The sequence below is a fragment of the Alosa sapidissima genome, chromosome 15, assembly GCF_018492685.1.
Source record: "Alosa sapidissima isolate fAloSap1 chromosome 15, fAloSap1.pri, whole genome shotgun sequence".
NCBI classification, from domain to species: domain Eukaryota; kingdom Metazoa; phylum Chordata; class Actinopteri; order Clupeiformes; family Clupeidae; genus Alosa; species Alosa sapidissima.
In genome coordinates, this window is record NC_055971.1 from 12,123,645 (window position 1) to 12,148,644 (window position 25,000).

At 47.1% G+C, this 25,000-nt stretch overlaps 1 protein-coding gene across 1 annotated transcript in view; it reads left to right on the forward strand.

The window, feature by feature from the left end:
* Positions 1-25,000, forward strand: part of trip12 (thyroid hormone receptor interactor 12) — a 56,166-nt gene that overhangs the window by 21,789 nt on the left and 9,377 nt on the right. The window contains exons 5-23 of the mRNA XM_042064633.1: positions 2,576-3,756; positions 12,284-12,389; positions 13,660-13,796; positions 14,096-14,179; positions 16,516-16,611; positions 17,162-17,313; positions 18,226-18,261; positions 18,461-18,556; positions 18,787-18,879; positions 19,191-19,352; positions 19,695-19,763; positions 20,010-20,175; positions 20,590-20,710; positions 21,196-21,352; positions 21,675-21,828; positions 22,376-22,604; positions 23,486-23,604; positions 24,037-24,247; positions 24,580-24,680. Of these exons, the coding sequence (XP_041920567.1) occupies positions 2,576-3,756; positions 12,284-12,389; positions 13,660-13,796; positions 14,096-14,179; positions 16,516-16,611; positions 17,162-17,313; positions 18,226-18,261; positions 18,461-18,556; positions 18,787-18,879; positions 19,191-19,352; positions 19,695-19,763; positions 20,010-20,175; positions 20,590-20,710; positions 21,196-21,352; positions 21,675-21,828; positions 22,376-22,604; positions 23,486-23,604; positions 24,037-24,247; positions 24,580-24,680 (3,470 nt within the window). The remainder of the gene's footprint in view (positions 1-2,575; positions 3,757-12,283; positions 12,390-13,659; positions 13,797-14,095; positions 14,180-16,515; positions 16,612-17,161; positions 17,314-18,225; positions 18,262-18,460; positions 18,557-18,786; positions 18,880-19,190; positions 19,353-19,694; positions 19,764-20,009; positions 20,176-20,589; positions 20,711-21,195; positions 21,353-21,674; positions 21,829-22,375; positions 22,605-23,485; positions 23,605-24,036; positions 24,248-24,579; positions 24,681-25,000) is intronic.

Consider the following 25,000-nt stretch of genomic DNA (forward strand, 5'->3'; position numbering starts at 1 on the left):
ATAGGGCTCGGTGTTGGATTGGTGGGTGCAGTGGTAATGTGTGTGGGTAGTAGGGAAACAGATGGAAATCTGGGAGATGTGAATGAACAAGAACATGCTGTGCTGAATGACACACTCTTTCTGTCTCTCTCACTCCTACACATACAGTGTGCACACACACACGTACACGCAAGTTTAATATGTTATCAGTTTCAAGATCATTATTCTCTCTCTCTCTCTCTCTCTCTCTCTCTCTCTCTCTCTCTCTCTCTCTCTCTCTCTCTCTCTCTCTCTCTCTCTCTCTCTCTCTCTCTCTCTCTCTCTCTCTCTCTCTCTCCTACCTCTGTCTGCAGTGAATGGTAGTGTCTAGAAAGGGTATGTCCCTTCAGGAGAGAGGTGCCAATGTCCAACCGGCCTAATTCCAATCCAGGGGGGTCACTGCGACGTTCTCAAAGGAACACTGCTGCGGCCCAGCCACAAGACCACACTGCCACAGGAAGGTAAGCCAGAAGTGTGTGTGTGTGCAAAATGTCAATATATACATCTACATAATGGGTATGTCACTGTAAGGATATGTGAAACCACTACTGGAGTAGGTGTGTGTCTGAGGGTTCTGCAGGCCATCTACGGGTGTCTGAGGAAGTACAATTTTTAAGAATGAGGGTATGATGTAATGAACTTGTTCTGCGCATGTACAGTGTAATAGTTTCCTCATGTCTCAAGCTGGCACATTATATGTGTCGTCCTACACCAGTGCGTGGGAAGACAAGTGAAGACTACTGCAGGTGACCATATTTTAATGTCACTCCGCGCAGTCGTTAAAGAATTTGCCATTTAAAGACTTTACGCCCACCGTCAATCTGTCAAGCCACTTATTTCTTGATGAAGTCAGTCAAACAGCGGGCTAGCTCAGTGGCCCAGTCAGGGGGCCATCTTTGAAATACAGATTTAATTTCAGAGCTTTCAAAGGCAACACACATCAAAGCTTTTTATCCACACGCACAGAGGTCAGTGCCATCTTTCACTTCCACCACAGTTAATCAGGTGACACCATAAGATTGTGTGTGGTTGTGTGTTTGGGACTGTGAAACACACTGCAGCAGGTGTACTGTATATGATGGTGTTTGTGCATGTGGATAGAGTGGTGAAGTTGCCTGGCAGTGCTGTGCGTGTGTTAAGAGTGTGTGTGTGTGTGTGTGTGTGTGTGTGTGGAATGTGCTCTGCTGCCCTGTCCCACACGAGTCATGTCCTCTGTGGTCTTGCAGGCTGCAGGCAGGGCAGGTAAAACATAACGCACATTCCCCTCCTGAAAGTAGAAGACCTAACCTCTCTAAGGCTCCAAAAGCCCCCACCCAGCTCAGCTTCTGGCTCCTCCAGAGGCCCACAGCTCCAGAAGGTACCCCTCCATCCTTCCTCTGCATCTTTCTTTCTATCTTTCTTTCTTTCTCTCTGTCTATCTCTGTCCATCCTTTCTGTGTCGTTCCCTGTTGCCTTTTTCCATTCTTCCTCTTTTCTATCTTCTGTCTTGTTTGTTTGTCTGTCTGTCTGTCAGTCAGTTTGTTTGTCTTGCTTTCTCTTTGCTCTCTCTCTCCCTTTTGCCTTGACCCCCCAGCCCCAATGCTGTATGCTCCTGTCTGTCTCTCCTGGTCTGTTTTATTGCCCAGTGTCCGTATAAGCCTCCAACTGTCTCTCTCCTTGTCGGGCCCTTTGATGCATCTCTCTTGAGTTTAGTCACTGCAGCACTATTCACCTCTCTCTTTGTTTTTGTTTTTTTACGTCTACCTTTCTGTGTTTTTGTACCCCATTCCTCATCCTTGCTTATTTCCTGCTCTTTCTCTCGATCTCTCTTCATCAGTCCTCTCTTGCAGTCTCCTTACCTGTGTTTGCCTCTCTCTGTTTGTCTCATATTCTCTCTCTCTCTCTCTCTCTCTCTCTCTCTCTCGCTCTCTCTCTCTCTCTCTCTCTCTCGCTCTCTCTCGCTCTCTCTCTCTCTCTCTCCTCGCTCTCTCTCTCTCTCTCTCTCTCTCTCTGGGGGTGCAAGTTTGTGCTAGTGAGGGGTTGGTCTGTGCTTTTGCTGTGGTCTCAGCTGGTTGGTGGTTGTATTTGTCAGTCTTTTGTTTTATTCACCCCAGGCCTGAATGTGAATGAGGCTTTGTGATTTTGGCCTGTGTACATGACTGTGTTAAGAACTGTTCTAACAAGTGCCATCTTTCTCTCTTCCCCTTTTTTCCCCTCTCTCTCTCTCTCCCCCCTCTCTCTCTGTCTCTCTCCTCCCCTCTCTCTCTCTGTTTACCAACCCTCCATCTCACTTGCTCTTACTCTCTCTCTTGCTCTCTCTCGATCATTCTCTTCCTTTCTTTGTTTTTCCCCCTCATTTTCAACCATTTCTTCCACCTTCTTCCTCTACTGCCTTTATCGTTATGATTTTCATCCTAATGTTTTTATTCTAATGTTCGTCTCATCTCTTTCACCCCCACGTATTCTTTTGTCTGTGACTTTTCTAACCGTACATCACTCTCTCCTACCTCCACTCTTCTCTCCCCTTTCTTTCTTCATCCCTTCTTCCTCTCTCCCTGGTCTCTGTCATCTGACACAGAAACCCTCTGTCGGTGAGTTCATTGTTAGTAGAGCCGGACCCAGAGGCGGCAGGCCCCTCGGAGCTGCCCAAACGCGAGGACAGCCGGGGCCAGAAGCGCAGCTCCGCTCCCGAGCCCAGCACCTTCGGCGCCTCCTCCTCCTCCTCCTCTTCAGCCGCCAAGAAGCCCAAAGTCCAGCCCCCAGCCCCAGAGGGCACATTCTTGTCCTCCGCCTCCTCATCTTCCTTGGCCGCCGGCACAGCGGCCTCCTCGCAGACCAGGAAGCCTCCTCTCTACGCAGGAGGCAAGTCCAAAAAACGCCGGGCACCGGCCGATAGCCAGCTGCAGACGAACGCTAAAGGTAGCGCCAGCGTTAACCAGCGCGCTCACGGAAGCGGCAGCGGTAGCGCCAGTGCCGCTTCTGCCACCAGAAAGAGCGGCGTCTCTTCCTCCTCCTTCGGGGCCTTGCCGTCCACATCGGCCGCCCCGCCTAGCCACAAGCGCAAGAAGGCAGACTCTCTCCCTGCAGCCAGCCTGAGCGCTTCCTGCTCGTCCTCCTCGTCCTCTTCCTCCTCGTCCTCTTCCTCCTCCTCCACCACCTCCTCGTCCGGCACCGGCCCGACTCCCAGCCGCGCCTCCACTGCCCCCGCAGCGCTCTCCGCCGCCGCCGTCAAAGCAAACAAGCTGGCGTCCAAGTCGGCCGCCTCGGCCAGAGCTGGGTGTAGCGCAGCCACCAACACCGCCATCACCACCACCACCAACAACTCCGCCACCGCCAACAACACAGACTCCTCCCTGTCCTCCGCCTCCTCCTCCTCTTCCTCATCCTCTTCCTCATCCTCGTCGTCCGTGCCCACGGCGGCAGCGGGTGCGGGCAACTGTGCTCCACCCCAGCCGGGTGCCCGGCACAAGCAGGGCAGAGAGCCCACAGCGGGCAGTAGTAAGGCGCGGCGTTCCCGCTCAGCGTCCAGTCCCTCTCCGCGTCGTAGCGGCCGGGGCAAGGAGCAGGCGAAAGCGGCAGCCGCGGCGGCAGCAGCAGCAGCAGCAGCAGCAGCGGCAGGCAGCTCCAAGTTTGAGTGGGCCTCTCGCTTCAGTCCCAAAGTCAACCTGCCAAAGCCCAAGCTGTCCCTGCCAGGATCCTCCTCCAAGGCTGAAACCACCTCCAAACCTGGGCCCTCGGGACTACAGGCCAAACTAGCAAGTGAGTGTGTGTGTGTGTGTGTGTTCGTGTGTGCGTGTGGGACTGAGATAAAAGTCGTTTTGGGTAGACATTTTGTTTATGCCACCTGCTGAAAATGTTGTTCATTAAAGACCAAGGTCATCATAAATTAGTCTTAATACATTATTCTTCCTCATTATTGTCAGTGGAGTGAATGCTCAGTGCGGATTTAAAGAAAATAGGGAATCACTTGCCTGCAGTTCCGTTTAGTTGTTATGAAACAAAGAAATGCTACCAGTACATGTAGCAACATCAGCAGTCACAATCAAGTTGAGGACCGTCATCTGACAGGGGCCAAAGAGTCACTTGTTTGGGCGCACAAATCGACTGGGTGGCATGTTCGTGCTTCCACCTCACTGTTGAATTTTGGAAGTATGTGCTCTGGATTGGCACCGCATTTGTTCTGGAAAAACGCACACCAATCAGCGATTGCTGCAAGCAACCAAAATGGTGCTGCTGGTGCTCCAGTGCCTGAGGGCCCTTGGATGCCCTTTAGGCTGGCTAATGGATGAGTCATTTACGGTGAGCCCGTCTGCTTTATGTCTCTCTGAGAGGGTTGGGAGGAGGCCGCTTGGTAAGTACTCGATCCCAAGCATAAGGTGGTTTTAGGGGAGCTGAAGGGCATGTCTGGTCAAGTCATGAAGGTGGTATTATAGAACTGCATAGATCAGCGTTTCTCAAACTGTGGGTCGCGACCCACTACTGGGTCGCGCAGACATGCCAGGTGGGGCGCGAACTGACGTGAAAAACAGGAGTTTTTTTATTTATTTTTTTATCTGTAGCCTGGGCCCAGGTAGCACCCGATGCGCAATGGACACACTGTGTTATTCACAGGGAAGCGCTCGTGTCAAGGCAGCTTAGTTAGTCCCGACCTACATGAGATTTTGAACGTTGTTGTGAGAGTGGTGGATTTCATCAAAACCCGGCCCTTAAAAGCGCGTCTATTCTCCGCACTTTGCGAAGAGATGGCAGCTGACCAAAAGGCTGTACTGTTTCACAGCGAGGCAAGGTGGCTTTCCCGAGGTAAAGTGCTGTCGCGCGTGTTTGACCTCCGAGTCGCCTCTTCTTGGAGGAAGAGCGCATGTTTGAATCTGCAAGCACGTTCACTAATGAACATTTCTTGACGAAGCTGGCCTATCTTAGTGATATATTTGATATATCTTAGCGATACATTTGAGTTAAATGTCCAGTTACAAGGCAAAGACAAGCACCTACCTCACCTAGCAAATAAGATTACTGCATTCACCAAAAACACTTGAGTATGGGGCAGGCGCCTCGATCGCGACAGTATTATGCCTTTGAGATTTCTGAGCGAAATCGCTGAAACGTCTGATTGGGCCACTCTTGTGATCCCATGTATTAAACAGTAGGCCTACATCACATCCCTGCAAAGTTTATTTCAAAAATATTTCCCAACCAGCAGTGCTCAGTATGACTGGATTATGGATCCATTTAATGCAGCATGTTGGTGTTTCATTGAATATATTGTACAATGCTGTAAAATGGCCTATGCTTCCTAATATGTTGCTGGAAAACAGAAATATGTGTGTTATGTATTTATTTATTATTATATCTGCAGCACCAGCTGATTTTAACTGTTGAAGAGGATATATTTAGAACTTGTCATTATTTCAATAAATTTGACAATTTTAAGCTTGACCTGCCACCTTCTTAGAGCGATGAGGGACACAGGTGGGGCTTGAGAATGCCCCCTTGATCAAAGTGGGGAATGAAAGAAAAAGTTTGAGAACCACTGGCATAGAGTAAGGAAGCACCGTCCCCATTCATTTCAGTGGCCGATGCTAGACTAGCTAATTCAGCCATTTTTAAAGATGGCGGTAGGCCAAGTAAGTAGCAACTTATGTAACAACTGATGCTAACCTAAACCCTGACTCCCTGGATTAACTGGTGGTTGGAGGTAGTGGGTAGGTGGTGTGTGTGTGTGTGTGTGGGGGGGGCGTGTAATAGACGTGTGTGTGTGTGGTGGGGTTCTAAATACAGACGAGCAGATTGTGTGTCAGTCACAGATGGTGCGGGAGACCAGCTAGTCCAAATGAGAGTTCCAAAACAGCGCGGGCGGGTCGAGTCAGAATGGGGCGCTGTCCGTGTGTCTGCCAGAATGGGTGCCTGACTGACTACTCTGATTACACTTGTGCGCAAGCCTCAATGTGACCAGACCCAGAATCATGCACAGTTTTCATAATATAACTAACCACAGTTCACACACACATACCCACACCAAAATGGATGCAAACACGTGTTTATGCATGTGGACTTGCAAGGTGTTCATGGTCACGTCTCAAGTAAACAACGGCCCCCTTTAGATTTATATTTAGGTCCAGACCAAGTTCCACCCTTGCGCATAGGGTGTGCACACACTCACTCATGCACACACACACACACACAGAGCTAAGCTATGTGTTCAGTGTGTGATACGCCTCTGGTGTTGTCAGTGATATGGGCTCCTTAAGGATACACACACACACACACACACACACACACACACACACACACACACACACACACACACACACACACACACACACACAGTATACATGTCCTTCACTCTGCTTCTACAGCTGTGTTGGGCTAATAAGTTCCCATGGACTCAAACACTCAGGCACATGCACATTACACAATCAAGACTTTGTTTAAGGTCAAGTATATTATGTTGTGACTCCGACTCCCTCACGATAGACATGCTGTGTGTGTGTGTGTGTGTGTGTGTGTGTGTGTGTGTGTCTGTGTGACTTGGTCTGATTTATAAATCACAATGAAACCTCTTCATCAGGCACGTGACTCCTGTGGTTAGCTGATGCTGGTGTCTGGCTCCAAACACACAGAGTGAGCGGGTCATGCTTATATCTGTGGCTTTGTGTGCTCGCTTTGCTGTGCAAGTGTGTCTGAGACAGACTTGGATGATAGTTTTGCGTATGTTTGTGTGTGCACGTGCGTGAGCGTGTGTGTTTGTGGGAGGGGGGTTAGGGTTACGTCCCCTGCCCAGTGCCAGCCTCTCGTTCTAAAAATACCCAGTGTGTGGTGCAAGCTCCGCAGCCCTGCGCGGCAGCACCCATGGAGGGCCATGAAGTTAGGTCTGGTAGCCTCTGAACCTTCCGCATTCCCACTGCAGCTCAAAACTGTGCGACGGGAGTCACATTAGCCACCTGTGGGACTACAGAGAACAGGAGGAATTATGGGAAATGTAAGCGTAGAGCTGGGAGGGGGCGACTGTAGCCTGGCTGCTGGGTCACATTATCTGTCCGAGTGGTCATCTGATCTCAGCCAGGTCTGCAAGATAGAGTGCTGAGTGGAATCATATGAGAGTAGGGCTGGGCGATATGGACCAAAACTGATATCCCGATATTTTGGGGCTGATTGGCGATATCGATACGATATTGATATTTCAAACAGAAAGATCGAAGTGCTTGGTATATTCACTCAACACAACAATTATGACAACACAGCCAGTTTTAATTATATTCATTTCAGACTGCTCTAACAGAGCTGTGCAAAAAAGTGTAAACAATAACATAGGCCTACAATAGGCATAGGCTACAGTTGCTCTGATAAAGCTGTGCAAATAACAAAAGACCAAAAGTTGACCCTGACTGACAACGCAGGCCTACATTGTACTGCACAATGCAATAGGCTATTTTGGGCACAACAATATTGAAAAAACCTGCAGTTTTGTCACACAATGCAGTTTTTTTACCTGTAGGGCCTAGATGACGAGCAGATGTAGACTATGATGGCCTAGACATGTTGCTATCAACAACAAAAATAGTTTTAAACAATTAGGCTACTTAAACAGTGTAACTGAGTCACTCATCAAGAGTGTGATAGACGCTACCGTCGTTTTGTATGCGTTCATTTTTGCATGTTCCGGTTCGTAAGAAAAATCCCTATGCACGATTGAATGGGGTTTCAGGAATCATAAAAAATGATGCCCTAACTGCTCGCGAGTCGCGTGCATATCCTCTTAATAAAATCAGCGTGTAGGTTGTCTCCCTGAGGACTAGATCTGCTACTGTATAACGCTAAACGCAAGCATTCATCGGTGTATTTAAATTAGCTAGGCTATGTACCAAAAATGACATTTTACCGAGTCGAAGAGCTGTAAACAGTGTTGTAACTTAAATCTGCGTGTACAAAACCGCTTGGAGCTCCAGTGGAATTTTGATTTCACAACGAGAATTCTCGGTCTAGCCGTTGATGTGCCGACGGAATAGGCATCAGCACCAACCTCTAATCAAGGTAAACAAAATCTGACTCCGTGTCCGTCATGTTTGAAAGTTTGTAGTGCTGCGAGGGAGAACGTGCACACACAAGGGGCGCAGTTGAGCAGAGCTGCGGCTATCTGAATGGTCTGAACACAGAAGAGCAAGTGGCTTTGATAAAATGGCCCATTATTTGACACAATACCGGTATTACGATATTGTCTCAACTACATATCGTTTTCAAAAATATATCGGTCGTAGTCGTAATACCGATATATCGCCCAGCCCGATATGAGAGCTGTGTGTGTGTGGTGCTGTGGTCTTTAGCATGTGGGTTAAACATGCTTCATGTGTTTTTTGTTTATGTTGCATTTCAAAACACCATCAGTGCAGATGAGATGTGTGCAGCAACAGTATTCTGGTTGTCCAAGTAGTATGCACAGAGACGTGCTGCTTTTTAATTTTTTTTAAATACCTGGTGTTGACACATGGTCCTCTGTGCCCACAGGTTAAGATCTTCAGTGCTAGTGTGTTGTGTTCTCTCCAGGCAGACCATCTGACCAATACCTCTTTGCCATACAGGGTCCATGTTAAATGCCAGCTCGCTAGTGGTCGCAGGGTTGAATGCCTGCCGCTGTGAGGGTCAGAGTCGGGGCAGGCGGGTTGTGGGAATACAGTGTGTGCACACATGTGCGCATGCTAGGCGGTGGGGTGCGGGCACAGTGCCACCGGGCTCTGCTCCAGGCCGGTGCGTCGCTCGAAATAGAGGTGCAGAGATGGGGGGGGGGGGGGGGGGGTTCAGCTCAGCTGGGCTGCACTGTGGGCATCAGATTTTGGGGGGGGGGGGGTGTATGAGTGCAAAGGCCAGCACTGTGATTCAACACATTTCAGCCCTCAGGGCCGCGTACACTACACTGGACTACTGCTCTGTTCCCTCTCTGGTCAGCGGTCTGCCTTCATTACTTTCTCCCTTTTGTCTTGACATATCTTTCTTTCTTTCTTTCTTTCTTTCTTTCTTTCTTTCTTTCTTTCTTTCTCTCTCTCTATCTCTCCCTCTCTTTCTCTCTCTTTCTCTCTGTCTTTCTCTCTCACTTTCTTTCACTCTCATCTGGTTTGGTTTAGTATTATTTGGCGGGCTCTCATTCCATTCTTTTCGTCTATCGCCTCCTGCTATGTTTTTTTGCCTAGTCTCTGGCATCTCATTTCAGACCTGTCCAGTCATGGTGAGTAGACTTCCGTGTGTGCGTGCACGTCTGTCTGCGTGTGCGTGCTTGTCTAACTTACTCGTGCCTACAGAGTGGCAGCAGTGTAGAAGCGAGTCTAGGTTTGTGAAAGACCATGGATTATGATTATGATTTGAAGATGCTCTCTAGCAGGTGCAGATGAGAGGATTGTGGTTAACTGGCAGGTTTGGTAGTGATTTGAAGGTGCAGGGTAAGCTGACCCTCAGACATTAGGCATGAGAGTCTTTTGACAAGTCCTTCAATTTCATTCAATATGATGCGTGGGAGTCCCCCCCCCCCCCCCCCCTCCTTTTAAGGTCTGAAGTTCTACCATGGACTCTTAACATTTTTTGGTTACTTTGTTTCAAGCCATTGTAGCGTAGTATAGAAAGCCTGCAGGAAGACTCGATTTGTGCCAGTTCTCATTAATATTCAGTGAGCTAAACTGCTTGACTCTGATTGGCAGCGTTAACAGCGTTGTCTTTTTGCGTCGGTTTCATCCATAACATGACAGCTTGGTGACAGCTGTTATCAACTAATTTTAGCTTCATGGCATGAACTTAGCTTGGCTAGCAAGTGCTAGCATTGTCCAAATGGACATAAAACCTGCTAGGCTAGCGAGTGCATTAAACCTGTATAAAATAGAACTTCCTTGAGTTGACAATAGTGTTTTTACTGGTTGGGCACTGGTTGTAGACTGCTGCGATGGTACTTCAACAGCAACCTTTTTGCACATCTCTGCTGAACTCGCCAAATTGATGAAGCCACTCTCTTCAAAATGTGATGAACAGAGAACTAATTTCAAATTATAGTGTTGTGGCATTGTTCCAAAAATAAATTGAAGCCATTTGATCCTCAACTCTGGATTCTTGAGCAACATGTGCATTGTTGAAGTTCTATTTGTGCATAGCGCACAAGCCCGTTGACGTTCAGCCATCCTTGCTGTATACAAAAACTGTCACTGAGCTAGATGAATTCTGTGGGCGCCGTCTCAACTGAGCGAGCTCATGAATAGTAATGAGCTCAAGCAACACCACGTCAGACTGACCAACTTTTGTAATTGGCCTGATTTCGCCGCTTGTTTCTTTTCTGTGGCTAGAGCTGAGTTAGCAGTTCATTTTCACATTCCCAATATAAAACAAACACATATGGACCTAACATATTTCAAAAAGTACAAGTAAAAATGGTTTTGTGTGGCAGGGCACCTTTTTAAGGAGTGTTTTCATTTTCTTCTTCAGACTCTCACTGTCCCCTGGCCTTGGAGCTGCCCAACAGCAGAGCCTTATTTTGACAAACTCAAAACCAACAGAATAGCTGATGGTCATTTATAGTGCGGTCATAACAAAATATTCTAAGAGAAACAATAGCTTGAGTTCAATAGCTTTGAGTTCAATATTCCTGACTGCGGGAGTCAGTGTTGACCAGCTTTGAATAAGCTCTTGCCTCTGAACTCCAAAATGCTTTAAGCGCACTAGAAACTTGAGGAATCCTTGGTGGCACATGCCCAGAAAGTCCCTGTCTACTCCCCTTCTGGTGTAGGTCTCTTTGCTTTGGTCTCACAGCATAGTTCCTGTCGGTCTCTCACTCTTGCTTTCAGTGTCAGTCAGTTGCTCTGTCTGGATAGTCTTGCAGTCTTTGCATACTTCCTGTCTCTGTCTGGTCTGTCTGTCTCTGTCTGTCTGTCTGTGTGTGTGTCTGCCTGTTTATGTCTGTCGGTCTAGCCTGGTGTGTGTGTGGGTATCCGTTCTTCCTTCCTCTGTGCGTGTTTAGCTTGTGTAGTTGCCATAGCGGCTGCCCTTCTCTGTCCGTGTTGCATGTCTGCTGTGTGGCCATACTGCCGTGAGCCAGATCGGAGTTTCTATCTCGGGGTGGAAGCAGGTCTGACATTAGGTAGAGGGGTTTGCCATGAGTTAGCAGCCAGAGAAAGCTATTTATACCCCCATCCTTAATGCTAAACTCTGCAGAGATGTTGAGGGAGTGAGCGAATTATCTAAGATGATGACTAGAAATATTATTTCCTGTCCGGTTAATAATTAGTTTTGCATTGTTGCGACCTTTGAATGGATCGTTCGGTTGTTACGTGCAAATGTGTGTGTTTGAGTGCGTATCGGATTCAGAAACCCTCAGGTGAATACAGATTTGACCGCTACAGCTGGAGGAGGAGTTGGTATTTTGTTTGGCCCAATCTCGGCTCTGCATCACCCAAAGGCAATGTGTCGTCGCTGCTGGTGATTGACCTCTGCCATTTAGTCAACCAGTCAGACTGAAGGATTTGGGTTGGCTTGCATTTCTAACTTAAATGTGTGGTAGTTAAATTCTACAGCTTTTCTTGCTGTTCAGATCACCCTCTCTGTATATAGGCAGAGAGTAACACACACCAAAACACTATTAATGAGGTGCTGACCCCTTGTGATGAAGTTAAATGTAAAAGTGTGTGACCTTCAGTTCTCTCTCCCTCCCTCCCACCTGCTGATGTGACTGGTGAGGTGGCGTGTGAGTGTGTGTGACAACGTCATCTCTTAAGGCTCACTGCTAGCCGGTCAGTCACCTCCCCCTTGTCCATTGTCAGAGTGTGGTGTATGGTGTAAGGGATATTTGTGTATTTATGAGGGTTCCCACGGGTCATTGAATTTCTGGAATATGGAAAAGTCTATTCCAGTCATGGAATATCAGGGAATTTTGTTGTAGCAGTTTAAAATGTACTTGCCAAAATACATTAATACAAGAATTTTATTAACAAGAATTGATGCATCTTATTAGCTTTACTGCTTGCTTGAGTCGTTGTGGTTAGCCCAACTTTTGTTTATTTAATGCTCATTTGTTCAATGCCTATTTATTCATCTCCTGCTCTAAAGCTGATTATTGAATGCTACACAGCTCCTCTGAAATCGTTGGTCAATATATTGTATTATTCATTATATAGTAGGTCATGGAAATTATTTTTTTTTTTTTTGTCATGGAAAAGTCATGGAATTTTAAATTTGACTTCGAGTTGGAACCTTGATTGATGTTTTTCTTAGTCTGTGTGTTATTTTCTGTTTATGATTAACTTTTTTTCTGTGTGTGTAGGTTTGAGGAAGTCCAATAAGAAACGCAGCGAGTCTCCCCCAGCAGAGCTCCCCAGCTTTCGGCGGAGCACACGTCAGAAGACCACGGGCTCCTGCGCCAGCACCAGGTACGTGCACGCTCACGCACATATACCTGTAGACACACACACACACACACACACACACACTTTCATATCACATATATTCACTGTTAACAGACAATGACTTGGGGACACTGATTGATCAAAGCTCACTGTAATCGTATCATCTTATCTCAGCGCTGGGAAAACGCAGTATTGTCAATAGAAATGAGGTTAGAGGGGACAATAACACATGCACAGGCAATATGATAAGAGTACAGAAGCCAAATGCTGTCAAACATGTTATTGCCATAGGTCTCTCTCTAAACTGAGTCACTCACAGATGCAAACTGACAGACCGTCACATCTTCCACCCTCCTTCCTGTGTATCTGACACATCTCACACAAGCTGATTGAGGCCCTTCCTCTTTAAATGTCAGCTCGCCTCAATACTGCTAATCTTCCTCTCTGTGTGTATCCAGCACCGTTCCCCTGTCTCAATACGGCCTGACGAGTAGCGTTCCCTCTGTGTTAGTGCTGATGAGTAAGAAGTGCAGACTGCACGTCAGTAATGAAATGCCGTCTTGGAAAATGTTTAGTGGAACATGTAATTCCCAATGCCGGTTTACCAGTAGACAAATTTATGGGTATTGCAGTAGGTCCTTTTTTTTGTGTATGTGCTCACGCTTTCTCGACATCAAGCAACAAAAAAAAAAAAATCACCCCTCAAGGGTGTGAGGTCTTCACACATGAGCTGGCTTTTACCAGAGTTGGGCCTAAGAAGAAGGCATCAGAGGAAGCCTGAGCTGTTTCAATTCTTGTCAACATTTAACAGGACACATGTACCAATTTACTCACACTGTGTGTGTGTTTGTTTGTTTGTTTGTTTATTTGTTTGTTTGTTTATTTATTATTATTTTATGTTTTTCTTTCTTGGGCTGGGTGTTTGAGTAATTCAAACACCGACTTCACACATGGGACTGGAATAGAAGCTGAGCATGACTTTTATTTGAAGGTCTATGTTGTGTGGAAGTACTACAGCAGGCAGTCTTGTGCACTGCTATACACTGACTATATCCTGCTCTGTGTTGACTTAGATTTGTTTCCTTTCTGTTTCCCTCACACTTTGTTTTTTTGCCGGTCACCCTCAACATTAATGTCCTCTCTCTCTCTCTCTCTCTCTCTCTCTCTCTCTCTCTCTCTCTCTCTCTCTCTCTCTCTCTCTCTCTCTCTCTCTCTCTCTCTCTCTCTCTGTCTGTCTGTCTGTCTGTCTGTCTGTCTGTCTGTCTGTGTCTCTCTCTCTCTCTCTCTCTCTCAGTCGGCGGGGCTCAGGCCTGGGCAAACGCGGGGCAGCTGAAGCTCGTCGACAGGAGAAAATGGCCGACTCCGACAACAACCAGGATGGAGCCAACTCCTCCACCGCGCGCACCGATGAGGCACCGCAGGGGGCTTCAGGTACCTCTCCTGCCCTGCCACACCGCCGCAGCCCTGTGCCAAAGAGCTTAACCCCTTTATCTGCCACTGGCAAATAGGAGTCTCTCCTCTCCCCCACACCCACCGCACACAAAAGGCCTCCACCTGTTGCCCTTCCTAGACTTTACAGATCAGCTGAATACAACTTCCTCCTAAAGAGGGAATGCAAAGTTTATGGTCTGCTTTCCTTGTTTTTTTGTTTTGTTTTGTTTTTGTCCTTTTAATTGATCTGAATAACCTCTATTTTCTGCCTTCCCCTCTCCATCTCTCTCCCTCTCTAGCCTCGAGCTCCGTAGCTGGAGCTGTAGGCATGACCACATCCGGCGAGAGCGAGTCGGATGACTCCGAAATGGGCCGGCTGCAAGGTAAGCCTTTTCACAGCAGCCACACTGAAACTTATCCCCAGTCTCCTCAACTGCCCCGCATTAGGTCACTCTGCCCAATAGTAATTAGAGGTCTCAGCCCACATGCTTTCATCAGGCCATATTTATAGTTCATTGGGCCTGGACAGTACTATGTAAGTATAAGTTATTAGGCACTGATGGTGTAGTGTATTGCAGTGCAGTACTTTCTTTATGTGAAAGCAGTGGGATGTGCTCTTTTTAATGTTTTCATCCTGCAATCTGAGGTTGAACTGGCTCATAAATATTTGTGGTAAAGCGCACCGCTTGCTTGCCCCGGTCTGTGACCTTCCTATACCATTTTTTTAAGTTGCCAAAAGTCTTCTTCCACGGAGTTGGCTATGCTAATCAAGGTAATGCTAGGCAAGGTCAAATCTGCGTAGTGACTGAGCAGTTAACACCTCCAGGGAAAAGTCTTTGATTGTAAATGTTTTGTCATGTCACGACAGTTCATTTTCAGATACGTGTTTTCTGATATTACAGCATAGGGAAGTAGTTGAAGTCAATAGAGTACCGAAGTGTGACATTCCGTTTCCTTGACGTCAGTGTCAAAATCTAAACAAACTTTCAAAGTGGCATTGAATGTAGACATGTGGCATCATTTTAAATGTAGGCTATAGCCATTTAAACATATTTTACCTGCTAGAGAGCAGCTTAGCCACTTAACACGGATTCCCTGTCAGGTGTAATAAAAAGAAACAAAATTCCAGTCGATATTTCACGTCTTATCAAAGACTGGCGGCTGTTAAGAGTGACGTTTGCCTCAAAAATAAAGCCAAGACACGTCTGTGAATCTAAGGATTTTAACTGCAGGCTGTGAAGTTAAATGTCTCTTTTACGGAGGAAACCTATGCTAAAACAAAACTCTGTAATCACAAATTTGATCGTGTTGTTATGAATGTGTTGTAGTATGTAATTCCTACAGAGTAAAAAAAAAAGTACCAACGTCTTAGAAATGTTGTAAAAATATTAAATAGATTAAGAAAGCCACCACTATGGTCACCTCTATGGTTAGATTGGTTTGTTTAGATCCAGTGAAATTGCTGCCTTGACAACGCTACGTCATGGCTTCGGTACCCTAATATGCCTTACAAACAGGCTACACCAGGCACGTAATTGAAGCATTCCATTTGTGGAGCGTATGCTGCAACAATTACCTGCTTCTGTAATCGACGCAACTGGCTACACCAGACGATTATAGCGTCGCATACATTCGTAAAAATTAGACCAGTCTTCTAAAATTTGTATTTTTTTTTTATTTTTACCGTCTGTGAACAGATGCTTCCATTGTGCACCGGATGTAGCCCCACTGTTAGTGCAGCAGTAGAATGCATGCAAGGAGGGGTGTGTCTTCGTAGTAATGTATGGGGTTGGTTATGATGTATGGTTTTCTTGGTAAACCAGTGGTGTGGTCAAGAACCACATGTACCAGTAATGTTACGTGTGTGTGTGAAAAGGAAGAGAATCACCACAACAAAAATACAGTAAATTACTCATCTCAAGCAAAAGTAACTTGAATATGACCCCTTTAGTAGAACACATTAATTGCCTCGGAACCCTGTGAGACCCTGTGCTCTGTCTTCCTATGACTATCCACTCTGGATGCAGTGGCTCTAGGTGGGGCACATTTTTTTACCCCTGTTCATTTCTCAACCCCACCCGTGACCTTGAGTTTTAATTGGCTGATGGGTCAGCTATATATCCTGCCGCTCCACAACTGGCCGACCGTCAGCAAAAACCATTTAAACTTGATTATTTGCGTCAGCACCTTGCAAAAGGCCAATACTAGTGCCATTAGTCCCCAAGCTTATCAATACACACCATCATACTTACAGCAATAGCAGCTTAATTGAATTGGGGCTGAATCTCCTCACCTAGAGGTATAACCGTTACATTGTGGCACTGTAGCGTGTAGGTGTGTGTGTGACAACAGTGTTTATTTCATGGTGCTGTGAGTGTGTTGGTGGTTAAATGATGATCTTATGCTATAGTGCATGTGTGTTTGTGGGGCTGTTTCACAGCAGTGTGTCAGTGGTCAGAAGCGTGCATGTGTGTGGTGTGACCTAGTGTGTGTGTGTGTGTGTGTGTGTTAAAGATATTGGGGGTGGGTGGGTTTAATTGTGTAACCTGTGTGAATGATGATGGTACTGTTGCCCTACAGTCTGTGTGTGATTGTCTTACCTGTGTGAATGATGATGATACTGTTGCCCTACAGTCTGTGTGTGTGTGTATGGTGTGCGCTGGTGGGCGTGGTATAGCTGTTGTATTGTGTTTGACTGGCTGTGGTGTTGGTGTTGCAGCCCTGCTGGAGGCCAGAGGTCTCCCCCCGCACCTGTTTGGACCACTGGGGCCGCGCATGTCTCAGCTCTTCCACAGGACCATAGGCAGCGGGGCCAGTAAGTATCTGCCGAGTCTGACGTCACAGTAAACCAGATGCCTTTGGCGTTATTCTCGGTCATATGTGTGTTTTCACTAGGGGGTGTGTATTGATCTGTTTGTGTGTGACTTTGTGAGTGAGTGTAAAGGGGTTTTATGTCTGAGCTTGCGCTTGTTTTTCTGCCCTTGAACCGCTTTTTTCTGACCCCACACACACACACACACACACACACACACTCCTCCCTCACCCTCTGTCACTTGCTCTGTGGCTCCTCTCTTTCCTCATTGCCCGTCCTTACATTTCTCCATTTTTATATCTCCTGTTCTCTCACCTTTTGTCCCACTACCTTTCCACCCTCTCTCTTACCCTCCCCCCTTCCATTTCTCTATCCCTCTTTCTTCAAATTAATATTTGGTTTATTGGCATGACTGTTAAGATACAATTTTACCAAGGAACAATAAAATGGTTGTAATGTAACAACAAATGAACTTGTTCTCTCTCTCTCTCTCTCTCTCTCTCTCTCTCTCTCTCTCTCTCTCTCTCTCTCTCCCTCCCTCCCTCCCTCCCAGGCTCTAAGGCCCAGCAGCTGTTGCAAGGGCTCCAGGCCACAGGTGACGAGTCCCAGCAGCTCCAGGCTGCCATCGAGATGTGTCAGCTCCTGGTCATGGGCAACGAGGAGACGCTGGGAGGCTTCCCCGTCAAGACCGTTGTGCCCGCCCTGGTCAGTACCCTACTCCTCAGCTAGCAGTGGCACCCCCCCCCTCTCTCTCTCCCTTCTTCTTGCTTTCTGACTCTCTCTCTCTCTCTCTCTCTCTCTCTCTCTCTCTCTCTCTCTCTCTCTCTCTCTCTCTCTCTCTCTCTCTCTCTCTCTCTCTCTCTCTCTGACTCTCTCTGACTCTCTCTCTCTCTCTCTATTTCTCTCTCATTATTTGTCTTTCTCTCGCCCCCACCTCTCCTTCACGCTCGCTGTGTCTCTTGTTCTCTCAAACGGGGTTGGATGCGTTCCCAGTCGGCGCACTAATGGCAGCCAATCTACTTCCATGGTAATTTGGGTCGCTTAAATGTGTCAGGATCTGGCTGCTGAAGGAGACTGTAAGCTTGTGGAGGTTGCCTCGCTGTCTTGCCCCCGCGCGAACACAGCCACTCTCTCCCTAAGGAGATGCCCCAGCTTTCTCTTAATGGAGCCTGTCACCCCCCACAACTGTTAGCACTGTTTGGGAGGTGGAGGCGATTAGCCTTTAGGTAACTGCTCTAGGAGTCACCTGAATCGGACCAGCCAGCCCTGTGTTCAGCTAACGCTGTAATTATATCAAGCAGGCCGGATCTTTCATTTGACTTTGAAAACAATCGATATGACACTTTGATTCAATGTAGTTGTGTCCCTAATGTCCAAAAAAACACTAAATGTATTGAGACTCACTGGGTGGAGTATTGAGCTAAGACTCCTGTTGAAGCAGTATCAGCATGTCATGCCGACTTTCTTCAGGAGACATTAGTGTATGCCACTGATGACCGCCGTTTTTCTATCTGCTGAACTGCAGATGCATGCCCATTAACCTTTTAACCTGCTTGTTCAGTGTCTTGCTCTCCTCAGCAATACTCATCATGTGTTTGTCCTTCTCTCCCTCCACAGATCCAGCTGTTACAGATGGAGCATAACTTTGACATTGTGAGTACCAGCAGTGTGTAGTGTGTACACAGCGGGTTGTATGTCTTTAGGTTTATGCAGCTACTGCTGCATTTGAGAGAGCGTAACAATCTGAATGACCTCATGATGTGTAATAAGGTTCCAGTAAGCTTGTTATAGTCTGTAAAGAGTGGCCGACTGTGTGAATAAATGTGTGACCTGTGTGTGTGTTTGTGCACAGATGAACCATGCGTCCCGTGCCCTCACCTACATGATGGAGGCTCTGCCACGCTCCTCGGCTGTGGTGGTGGACGCCATCCCTGTGTTCCTGGAGAAAGTACGCCCTCCGCCACATACACTCCCTCCCAGACTCATTCTCACTGACACACCCTCAATTAAGCATTATTTAAACACCTTTGGTATCAGTTTTTATCAATTAATTAATGCATGCTTACATAAAGAGTGAAGCAATAGACATATATGTCTACTTTTAAAGACTTGGTGAAGTGTGTTTGTGTGTGTGTTCTCGCTGTGTGTGTGCTCACTCGACCTGTCTCCTGTCTGCAGCTTCAGGTGATCCAGTTCATTGATGTGGCTGAGCAGGCTCTAACTGCACTGGAGATGTTGTCAAGGCGACACAGCAAAGCAATCCTCCAGGCTGTAAGTGGCCGTCTGATCAGATCCTGTAATGATTTAATCAACTTAAGAGCCTCTGCTCTCGCTGTCCCACTGACCTTTAACCCCTGTGTGTGTGTGAAGATTTTGTAGATAATTTATTACATGAATTAACAGCAATGACTTATGTAAATTTGTCCGCTTAATTTCATTCTTTTTATCGTTCTTTCCATTATCTCTCCCTCTGCCGTGTTCTCTCTCTCTCTCTCTCTCTCTCTCTCTCTCTCTCTCTCTCTCTCTCTCTCTCTCTCTCTCTCTCTCTCTATCTATCTATCCCTCTTTCCTTATGTGTGTAGGGTGGTTTGGCAGACTGTCTGCTGTATCTGGAGTTCTTCAGTATAAATGCCCAGAGGAATGCTCTGGCCATAGCGGCTAACTGCTGCCAGAGCATCACCCCTGACGAGTTCCACTTTGTGGCTGACTCACTGCCCCTGCTCACGCAGAGACTCACACACCAGGTAACACGCACATGTACACACACTCTCTTGTCTTTTGAGCTAGACATTACAACAAATACACATATATATATACACACACACACACACACACACACACACACACACACACACACACACACACAAGTGATGCTCAAAACATGTTAACTCTTATACCTCATGTACAATGAGTCCACCATAACTCATATACTCATACATACAAACGTACACACAAAGTGGCACCGTAACACAATCATACACACCTTGACCTCTAGATTTTTTTTTTTAAACATGCACATGTACAGAGGTGCTTACTGTGCTGTCAGTCCCCTGAAGTGACCATATCTCCTCTCGCCTCTCCCTCAGGACAAGAAATCCGTTGAAAGCACTTGTCTTTGTTTTGCCCGGCTGGTGGACAACTTTCAGCATGAAGAGGTAAGGGCAGCATCTTAGGCCTGTCTGTGTTGGTGTTTGTTAGCACGGATGCAATATGTTGCGGAGGGTTTTTGTTTGTCTTGTTTTGATGTATTGGTTGATTCATTGATGGAACCATTAATCAAGAAAGTGCATGTAACGTTACAAACCAAGTTATATACCCAAATGCCTATTTAAAACACATTGAAGAATGTTTGCTATGCATATATATCCTGACCCTTTGACCTGTATGGACCCCATTTTCAGAACCTGCTGCAGCAGGTAGCTTCCCGTGACCTGCTGACCAACGTGCAGCAGCTGCTGGTGCTGACGCCGCCGGTGCTGAGCTCGGGCATGTTCATCATGGTGGTCCGCATGTTCTCCCTCATGTGCTCCAACTGCCCCAGCCTCGCCGTGCAGCTCATGAAGCAGAGTGAGTCTGGTGTACACACATACTGTATATACACACACACACATTCAGTGAGAAGGAGGTGCTGAGCTTGGCATATTCATCATGTTGGTGCACATGTTCCTCCTTATGATTTAACTGCCACCTCTCGGTGCAGCTTACGAAGCATAATGAGTCATCACACACACGCACACACCCCTTATCACATCTTACTCATCTTCTCACAAGCACCCTCACACATCCTCGCTCTCCCCTCTGCGCTCTCCAGACTCACATACATGCCTGTGGCCGCTCATAGCCCCTCTCACCAAGTGCTTAATGATCCACTACTCAAGGCCTCTCTATGTGACACAGGATTATCAGTAACATGTTTGTGTGTGTCTGTCCTGTGTGTAGATGAGGGCATCAATAACACGTGTGTGTGTGTCCTGTGTGTAGATATTGCGGAGACCCTTCGCTTCCTGCTGTGTGGAGCGTCCAATGGGACGTGCCTGGAGCAGCAGATTGACCTGGTGCCCAGGAGCCCTCAGGAGCTCTACGAGCTCACCTCACTCATATGGTACTTCCTGCCCCTGCCACACTCACTTCCTGTTTCCTTCCTCACAGCACTGTCAAGTGACACTGAGCCACCTCTACAATGTCGGGGGTGTAGAGTTGACCTTGTCAAAACTGGGAGACTTTTGCTGGCCTTAAATGTGTGGTGAAGATTAATTACATCTTTGGTACACATCTCTGCATCTCTGGTACACAGAGCTATTCTAGGAACCCATCTTTGTTAATTGCTAAGATGAGCAGCACTGGTTTGAGATGGCCTTCCTCATCCCCAGTGTTTAATACTGGGCGGGGACTTAGTCTCTCCTGAAAGATATGAAAGAAAATACGCCCATGAATATGATCCTATGGTACACCGCAGCCAGTTTAGGCTTTTCAAACTAAAACCTAAAGGTTGATTTCCACACCTTTTCTGTTAAGACAAACACGACACATGCTAATGTGATGGGAGTTAGAATTTCGCTCCTGACCTCTGTGTCCTTGTGTGGGCAGTGAGCTGATGCCATGCCTGCCCAGAGAGGGCATCTTCGCTGTGGACGCCATGCTGAAGAAGGGCAGCGCCCAGACCACAGAGGGGGCCATCTGGCAGTGGAGGGACGACCGGGGCCTCTGGCACCCATACAACCGCATCGACAGCCGCATCATAGAGGTACAGGATACACACACACACCACACACACACACACCCTACACCACAGTATTCTAAACCAGATGGGGCCTGTCTGTTTTATATTACACATTTTGGATAGTTTTAGCTTGTGTGCTAATTGTATTTCCTTCCCACCCTTATCCTCCTTTGCCCTGTCTGTCTGTCATTCTGTTTTTTTCTCATTCTGTTCTCTCATTCATTCATCTCTCTGTCCTTCCCTCACATTCCATCTTTTTACCTCTTTTTCCCTCCCTCTCCTTCCCCCTCTCTCCTTCTCTCTCTCTCTCTCTCCCTCCCTCCCTCTCACTCTGGCCTCTATTCAGACGGCTCATCAGAATGGTGAGGATGAGATCAGCCTGACCACACTGGGTCGTGTTTACACCATCGACTTCAACTCTATGCAGCAGATCAACGAGGACACAGGCACTGCCCGGGGGATCCAGAGGAAGCCCAACCCGCTAGCCAACCCCAACTCTGGTAAGAGCACACGCACACCCACACATACCACAAACAACAGCAACAGAGCGAAATTTTCAGAAACTTCACACACCCACACTTGCACTGGGTGCTTTGATCTTCAGGTAACCACTTAAAGCTCTGCAATGCAGGTTGGACTTCATACATTGCATTTTTTCGCATTGTGTGAGTCCCAGGCTGCCAGAAGACGAACTTACCTAACGTCACATACCATAAGCAGCAGTAACAATAACAGTAGCAATAACAGACACATTTCCAGAAACCTGCAGATTAGGAGTATGCAGACTGGTAGGCATGGACATTGGAACATCCATTAATGCCTAGCACAGAAGAAGCTGAACTTGACATAGCATTGGCCCACAGCTTATGAGCTTTACAAGGTTAAGAATTAGATACTTGAAGGGCAGGCTAACTGATAACATATTAACCTTTCCCCTGTGCTCAGTTACACTGGGCCACGCTGTCTGTTGTATGAAGACATGTTGACATCTAGACTCAGACCGGTTTCTCCCCCTTTTGTCTCCGCCATTCCGCTCGCCCCCTGCAGGCAGTCACCAGGAGGTGCGTCGTGAGGACGCGCGCGCTCAGCTGATGAAGGAGGACCCCGAGCTGGCCAAGTGCTTCATCAAGACGCTGTTCGGCGTGCTCTACGAGGTGTACAGCTCGTCGGCCGGCCCTGCCGTCAGACACAAGTGCCTTAGAGCCATCCTCCGCATCATCTACTTCGCCGACGCTGACCTACTGAGGGACGTGCTGCGCAACCACGCTGTGTCCAGGTGAGCGTCACCACGCCAACGGAACTACAGGCACGGACACACAGGGAGGGAGGAAGGACGTGAGGGAAGAGCGGAGCAGGACTGTGTTTGGATGGGTCTAGTGTTTGTATTGGGGTACTGTTGGGAAACGTGAACCTGGCCCCGGGGGTAATAGTACAGCATTAGTAGTCAATATGAATTTGTTTTTATCTGTCACTTTAAGTGAGACAAAGGCTCATGTCTCATGTAAGGATCATGTCAATTGTTGAGGCGTCCAGCTCTCTGATTTGGTGTTCTAAATAGACAATACCCAAAAGAAGGAAAGGTAGACCTACAGTAAAGCACAACAGTGGAAATGCAAGGCAGAGGGGCAGTAGCTTCACTGGAACAGGGGAGGGGAGCCCTACGTGCTCAGCAGCAGTCTGGGAAATGGAAATGCAAGGAACTGCTAGTAAGCCATTGAGAATTATTTTTTTTAAGTATATTTATTTGCCCATTTTGCCTTTTATTCAGATAGGACAGTAAAGAGTGACAGGGAGCGAGAGGGAGAGGGAGAAAGGTTGGGGTTGGGAAATGACCACTGGTCAGACTGTAACTAGAGTCCCCTGTGGGCACTTAGACCCATATGTGGTGCAGACACTGCAGCTGCTCGTCCCACAGCGCCCCCTCAGCCATTGAGAATTAAGGTCACAGTTGAGGGGAACGGAAAGATTTCATGATTTGTAAAGCATGGTTTGTAAATGAGCTATGAAGAAGGTTCATGAGGAATTGAAATTGGATGGAAACAAATGTGGCCGGTGAAAGTAAACAGTTGAGGGGATTTTACTCTAATGTTGACTTGTATGTGGGAATGACATGGTGTGTGTGTGTGTGTGTGTGTGTGTGCGCGCCTGTGTGTCCAGTCACATCGCCTCAATGCTGTCGAGTCAGGACCTGAAGATTGTAGTGGGCTCCTTGCAGATGGCAGAGATCCTCATGCAGAAACTTCCAGATGTCTTCAGTGTCTACTTCAGAAGAGAAGGTAAAGAGCCTCTTGCGTATGCTTGCTTTCATTCTCCCTCTCTGCTCTTGTCTGTTTTTTTCCCCTCTTGTTGAAACACACACACGCACGCGCGCACACACACCAAGAAACAATGTAGATTATTTGTTAATGCAAGGCCGTTTAAATGTACATAGAGAAAACAGATGGCAGATTTAATAAAAGCAGATGCATTCAGATCAGTTAGTTATTTGATTTTATTGTGGACTTTGGCGTTTCAAATGAATCTCTGAATCCAAGTGGTTCTGGTAAAGTGCTCCCATCTTCCTCAATGCCACTGGGAAAGATTGTTATTAGCACAGAGAGGCTGTCTAAGCATGAAATGTATTCTTTCTCCGTCTCTTTTTATTCATCAAATCATCTCTTCTTTTTCTCCTCCCTCTCGCTCTATATCTCTATCACTCTCTCTCTCAGGAGTGATGCACCAGGTAAAGAACCTGGCTGAGTCAGAGGCGTTTCTTAGCAACCCCCCCAGGGCCTGCTCCAGTACCCCTCCCAGCCTGTGCACCACCACCATCACCACGACGACCAGCAGCGCCAGTAGCAACGCGCAGCCGCCCGCCGACTTGGGTTCCCCCAGCTTCCAGCACAGCATGGACGACTCACTGGACCTCAGCCCACAGGGGTACGAACACACACACACACACACACCGAGAAGCTCAAATAAACATACATACACACACACTCACAAAAGCTCACATATGCAGACACACAGGAGCTCACGTGTGTGTGTGTTTGTATATGCACTTGCGCACACACACACACACACACACACAGAGAAGCTCATACATACACACACGCAATCACATACACATACGTATACGCACTAGTTTAAGATGGATCTAGTGTGGACATAAACCCCATTAGTGATGATGCACATGTACTTCAGTACATACCTAGGCATGGTTTTGTTTACAAATAATCTCTAATCCATGTCACTGTTGTTCCCTCTGGTAGGCGGTTAAGTGACGTGCTGAAGAGGAAGCGACTCCCCAAGCGAGGCCCGAGGAGGCCCAAGTACTCTCCCCCCAGAGACGACGACAAAGTTGACAATCAGGGTAGGGACACCTCTGCTTACCTGTACACTGAATCCGCTATCTATCCATTCACAACCACCGTCTACCACATATAGAACAAGTTAAATTTACTCTTGGTCCACATAATTTGGCTGTTCAGGAGATGTAAGTTTCACTTTAACAGTTTGATTTTGTTTCCAAGACGATATTAATACTTGCGAGATTAAAACAGATTTCAGATCTTCAGATTTCAGATTTTCCAGATTTCCTTTGAAGAAAAGGTCCTGTAGTCTAGGACTAGGCTTAATCCATGTTCGGGGAACCCATCGTAAACATGTAAAAGTAACTCATAATTTCTTGCG